At 39.8% G+C, this 6191-nt stretch overlaps 1 protein-coding gene across 1 annotated transcript; it reads right to left on the bottom strand.

Moving 5' to 3' along the window:
- On the bottom strand, positions 1-4960 carry LOC123077279 (uncharacterized). Its single transcript, XM_044499533.1, has 4 exons — positions 4895-4960; positions 4768-4817; positions 3015-4681; positions 1-2852 (listed from the first exon to the last, which is right to left on the bottom strand). The coding sequence occupies exons 3-4, from the start codon at positions 4648-4650 to the stop codon at positions 1-3; spliced, it is 4488 nt and encodes a 1495-aa protein (XP_044355468.1). The 5' UTR covers positions 4651-4681; positions 4768-4817; positions 4895-4960.
- Between the last annotated feature and the right edge of the window lie 1231 nt (positions 4961-6191).

Raw genomic sequence — 6191 nt, forward strand, 5'->3', positions numbered from 1 at the left:
CTAAAGGATCTCCTTGTACACAATATTTTTTGCCGAATTATTTTCCTTGGATTCTTCATCTGAAATTAGAACTTTAAGTCCATCTCTACTTGTGACTCTTGATACCGCTACATAGAGTTGGCCATGCGTGAACACCTGCTTCGGTAAATATAGGCCCACATGTTTTAGCGACTGCCCTTGACTCTTATTTATCGTCATTGCAAAACAAACTGATATTGGGTACTGCCTCCTTTTCAACACAAACGGCCATTTCGAGTCACTTGGTGACATAATTATCCTTGGAATATATACCTTGTTTCCAATGTTTGTCCCTGTTATTATTTGAGCTTCTATGAACCATTTGCCTAGCTGTGTTATAGTTAGTCTCGTACCATTGCATAAGCCCTCGCTTTGGTTGATATTCCGTAGCAGCATAATTGGCAGGCCTACTTTCAGCCGTAGTATGTGGTCTGATATCCCAGGGCACTTCAAGCTATTCAGGAATTCTGTTGGGTACAAATGATCTACATCTTCCGAATTTGACATTGCTTTGCACACTGTATCTGAGCTTTGATATGTTACCTCTTCACCTTCTATTCTACTCATGATGTAAGAATTTACCTCATCAACCATGTCATTTCTTGGACATAAGATGGCTCTCTCTTCTAAGTATGTTCGGTCGGTGTAGTTCGTCCATAGGTTTGGATAGGTGTTGTTGATGATCGTTTCAAATTGGTTCTCTCCTTTCTGCAGAAGCAAGTCTTCAGGTATATGTACCCATGCCTCTTCTTCTTTATTTCCAACTAATCCATCTCCAATATTTAGAATCCAGCCCGCAAAATCTGTGGTCTTTCTTTGTTCTTCTGGAGTATCTGTTAGTGCAGAAACACGCATGTTCTGAGTGAGCTTGAATTCCTCAAAGTGTTTCCATAAGTAAGAACGTTTTAAGGATGCATTAACAATGTGAGATCTTCGTCCTTTCGGTATTACAGTCAGGATTTGTCTGAAGTCACCTCCCATCACTACTGTCATCCCTCCAAATGGTTTATCTGTACTATTTTCGTTTGTGAACCTTAGAATGTCTCTCAAGCTCTTGTCCAATGCTTCGAAGCAATGTCTGTTCGCCATTGGTGCTTCGTCCCATATAATTAATGATGTTTTCTTTAGCAGGTCTGCAAGACAAGATCCTTGCTTGATGTCACATGTGGACTCATTAACGATGTTGAGTGGGATGTGAAATCTTGAATGTGCAGTTCTTCCCCCAGGTATAAGAAGCGCTGCTATTGCACTGGATGCCACTGCTAAAACTATTTTTCCTTCAGATCGTAGTGATGTCGTGATTGCCTTCCAAAGAAATGTTTTTCCTGTCCCACCATATCCATTGACAAATATCAATTTGCCTAGTTTGCTATTTACAGATTGTAGTATTGCATCAAAAGCTTGTTTCTGTTCTGGATTCAACTTTCTAAGTAATGCCACTTTCTCTATTTGGAGAGAATCTCTGTCATAGTTAAGTTCTTCACTTACCAACCTATTTTCTAGACCTTGTAGTGAGTTGCTATCTGGTAATGGAATTTCTTCATAATCTTTTAATGACTTTCCACCTCTCCTTAGCAACATGTCTATCTCTATAAGTGTGAGGTTTTGTATTTGTTCAGGATGAAGCTGAAGTTCATCAAAGTTCAAGATTCTCCTCTGATGTTGTTGTACGTCATTCGAGAGTAATTCCCATGTAGATTTCCATAGTTTTCCTGGATCTGTGACCTCGCCAAAAAGGAGTATTGTGCAGAAAAGTTGGCGCATTTGTTGTGCAGAAGCCCAAATTGATGCTTCCTTAATACAATCATCCCATTCTTTGTCATCATTGAGTAATCCAAGGGCGTAACATGCTGATCTATAGGTCGGGTGTATAATACCATTTACTTTTCTGATGTCCTCAAATGATTTACAACCTTTGACAGAGTTTAGCAGTATTCTTAGGTAATATTTCTCACCACTTGCTGGATGGGCATAGTAGATCCTCCCAATAGATTGTTTCCTGCCTTTCCTTGGTTTCCATTTTTTCTTCTTTGCATGCCACGTCCACTTAGTAGGGAATTCTGCATATGTCAGATCACGGGCCTCCTCATACAATTGATTAGAGGTCATCCATTCAGTGAAAATTGTTTTTTCTATGCCAGTTCTATGTACAATTTTCTCAATATCAGTTGAGTCCGGGAACACAACCATTTGTTCATCTTGAAGGTGGAATTGCAGTCTCTGTACAGAAGGCTGCCGATGCTGAAGTTCAAATCCAAATATACGCCAAGATGCTTCACCTGCAGATAGGTATCGTGCATCAAGGTACATTTGTATCTCATCATAATTGTTTCCAGTACCCAAAATTATGGTTGCTCTATCCTCTCCTTTGTGGGTGTACTTGAATGCATACTTTATGGATCTTGATTTATTACACCATTCCCCGTTTATGTGGGCCTGGTACTTGACTATCAGGTCCCTGTTGTATGGAACAATATACCTGCTATCTAGTTGTACTCCATTTTTTTCTATTGTCCTTCCATCATTTCTTCTTCTGTATATCGGGAATCCTTCTTCATCGATGCTTGTTTCCTCACAGAACATCTTAGGGAAATGTTTTGAGCACTTCCCATTGATCATGCATGGTGACTTGTAGTGCGGTTGTCCACATGGCCCGTGCATCATGAAATTTTCAACTGCCAGGTAACCTTCTGGGTCAGCATCCTTGTCTGGTACCTCTGCTGATATGATCTGGTCAATATTTTGGGGGCTAGGATCCTTGTCGCCTAGATCCAGAAATAGTAGTATATGTGCATGAGGTAGACCTCTTTTCTGGAACTCGATGGTGTAGACAACTACAACAAAGCATTATAATTTCATTAGTCACATTTTAAGTTTGCGTAGTAATTTACAATGTGTTCTAATATTCAAACAATGAGGCAAGATATGAAGATAATGTCCATAATTAACTTAGTTGTGATGATATGTAGGAATTGGCTGAAACTGGGTTTACTCACTTGCTATTGCTTTTCCAAACCGCTTATTTTTGTATATGTCTTCTACCAGTTCATTGAGCTTTATAAGGAACACTCTGTTGACAATGTCTGGACGATCTTCTGGTTTTTGGCCTGGTATAAAGTCCAACATGGTCTGTATTTCTGGCCACTTTGGGTTGCATGTGAAAGTGATAAACAGATCTGGATATCCAGCCCACCGACATATCGCCATTGCGTCCTGGTAATACTGCTGTTTATTCCTAGGACTTCCATTATACGATGAAGGTAGTATAATTCTTTTACCTACTTGATCAGTTCTTGTATCACCATTATCAATTGCGTCTTGCAAACCGCTATATAGCTCTGTTCTAAGTGTCCCTTGATGCATCCTGTACCAATTCAGCCTCCATTGCTCAATGCATGTTGCTGCATCTACAATGAACTGAAGGAACAACTTGCCACTCGTTTGCAAGATTACTGACTGGTTCAGTCGCTGCTGGATGCGATATGCATAATACTGCATCATGGTAACATGCTTTCTCTTTCCTTCGCCACCCTTTGTTTTTTCTAATTTTATTTCTGGCCTGAATCCGTCTTCTCCGTATGGGAATAATAATGGGTATTGCATAGACATAAAGCTTGGATGTAGTTCTGAAATTCTCTGGAGTTGTTTGTCTTTATTTTCTACTATTATATCCCGTCCAACATTTTCTCCTGTCTGTTCTCCAACAATGAGTGCAGCTATTTCAGATGCAGTTGGTAGGTTGTATTGTCTTCCATCACTGGACCTTTTACCAATTAATCGCAACCTAACATTTTCGAGATCTGACTCTTGGTATCTATCCCTTGCCATACGGAATGATTTCACTAACTCGTTGTTCTCATCAAGCATCTCCAATAATCTAGACACCATGCCTTCATCTAGTTGTGTTTTCCTTTCCTTTGAGGTTGAAGCATGCATTCTGTTTTTGACCTCATTTTCTGTATCATAAATGTACAATTGAGCAAACTTTGGCCTGCAACCATTATCTCCATTATCTTTAGGTAGCAATGTGCCAATTTGATGATAGTTTTGGCCATTCAAGCGAAAAACATACGGTGCACCCCCTCTTTTGTTTATCTCGTAGTCCACCTGGCCAGCCATCGAAGTAAATGCAAATATTGAATTATAGTTCCTGATATTGTCTCTGTAATTTGAGGATTCTCCCTTTTCATTAGACATTAGTAGCTGCTGAAGGTATGCTGGAGGTTTTTTCAATGGTGGCAATTTGACTTTGCCTTCCTTGCAACAAAGTCCGAATGTTGGTCTTGATATGTTTGTGTTGTTCTTGCTTCTCTCTTGATGCCACATTATAGCATTGCAGAATGGACATAAGCATGTTGGTTTTCCGAAATTTGAAACTTCACTTGGAGAGCTCTGAAATTTACCTCTTTTTTTCATCAATTGTAACTTCCTATTTGCTCGATTCAACCTACTTATTTCTTTTCTTCTAGTCAAATCGGTATCTGTCGAGCCTCTGGCAAAATTTGATGCTTCTAAAGCGTGTTTGTCAACTGTTGTACTCGAAGCAAATTCAATGTCACCATTTTGTTTTCTCTGAACCAACCTTGCACGCTTGTTGCTTTGATTTCCATGGACTATCTGTTTCTTCTTCATTGGTTTTTCTTTATTTGGACCCAATGAAATGCTGCAACAAAATATATATTTGGTAGTTGTTAGTCCATTATACCAGGCAGGGACTAACAGCCATGATGATGTTGTTAAAGTGAGAACCTTTCTTGCTCTTTGATTGCTGTAGTTGTAGCATGATCATTTGTTATTCCCTGAAAATAAAAGGAGTTAAACTTTATCTGCATAGCACACTAAAAGTAATTTGAAGATATCAAAATTATGTGATTACCTTTTTCCTTGTTTGGCAAGCTACAACGTCAGTGGATGTATATACGCATGTGAATAGCCTGTAATATATTTATTTCACGACCAATTATTTTTATAGGTATATGTAATGAGCCATTTTCTTGTTAATGAATACCTAATAATATACTAGAATGCAAGCCAGTACCTTCCATTCTGATGGTGTAGATTGTCTTATTGGACATGAATATCCGACTGGTTACCCATCATGGTTAATAACTTTGGACGCTTCTATTTTTTGTTTTGTTTGTAGATCAACTTCGCTTCATCCTAGCTTGCCTGCGTTCATTTTTTCATACATTATTTGCATTGTAATGTAATGCATTTTCATTTATTAGTTAGACTGTAGATGTGCTAGAGGCAAATTGTGGAATAACACACCTGCTATTGCCTTCTACTCTAATTTTCTGAAAATTTGATAAATTTTGATTTGGATAATCAGGTTAATGTATTCAAGGGTGCGTGGAACATTGTTATAAAAATAGGATAGAAGTGTTGTAGTAAAGTTTGTACCTTGCTTTTGTCAGGAATGTCTTTTTTGCCCAATATGATACCCCTGCATGTGTTGTACTCTTATTAGAATTAGTTAAAATATAAACTCAAATTGGTTTTGCTACAAGGCACTATTAGAACCCTTTATTTCAAATATTAGATGAAAATAGCTGGTATATTGCTAAAATCATAAGTTCAACACCATTATTTGCAATAGCCTCGTTGACCATTATCTATTTTACCTTTGGTCCTTTTCATTCCCCTTTTATTGAACAGGCACGTGATTATTCAACATGGTGGCCGAGGCTAGTGCTTATTGGTTTGTCAATTTCTGATCGACCCTCTGAAACAGCGGATAACTTCTGTGCCTTCGTCGCACCTAATTAAGGTTTTAGCAATCGCCAACCGTCGCTCGACCGTGGGAAAACCTGTCGCGAGAGACGTATACACCAGCCTCTTGCTCTCCTGTGATCCACCTCTGCTCTCTTTTTCTTCGGAAACCTAGAGTTTCAGGGAGGAGCGGATCCACCAGCCCTGGAGAAGACGTTCCAGCAGGTGGGCTCCAATCTGACGCAATTGTCCGCTGTCAATGGCAGCGTGCGACGCGCAGTTCACATACCAGTTCGTCAAGTGGCTCATCGCCAACCTACGAAGTGGTCACCGGCCGAGCTATGGTGAGGGTGGTGCTGGCTGTGGCCTCCCGTGCCTCTATGCGTGGTCGTAAGCCTGGCTGGCATCTCGACTTCATCTACTGCCTGGCTCCCGCCCCCAGCTCCTCAGCAGCACGTACA

This window comes from Triticum aestivum, chromosome 1B, assembly GCF_018294505.1.
Source record: "Triticum aestivum cultivar Chinese Spring chromosome 1B, IWGSC CS RefSeq v2.1, whole genome shotgun sequence".
NCBI classification, from domain to species: Eukaryota; Viridiplantae; Streptophyta; class Magnoliopsida; order Poales; family Poaceae; genus Triticum; species Triticum aestivum.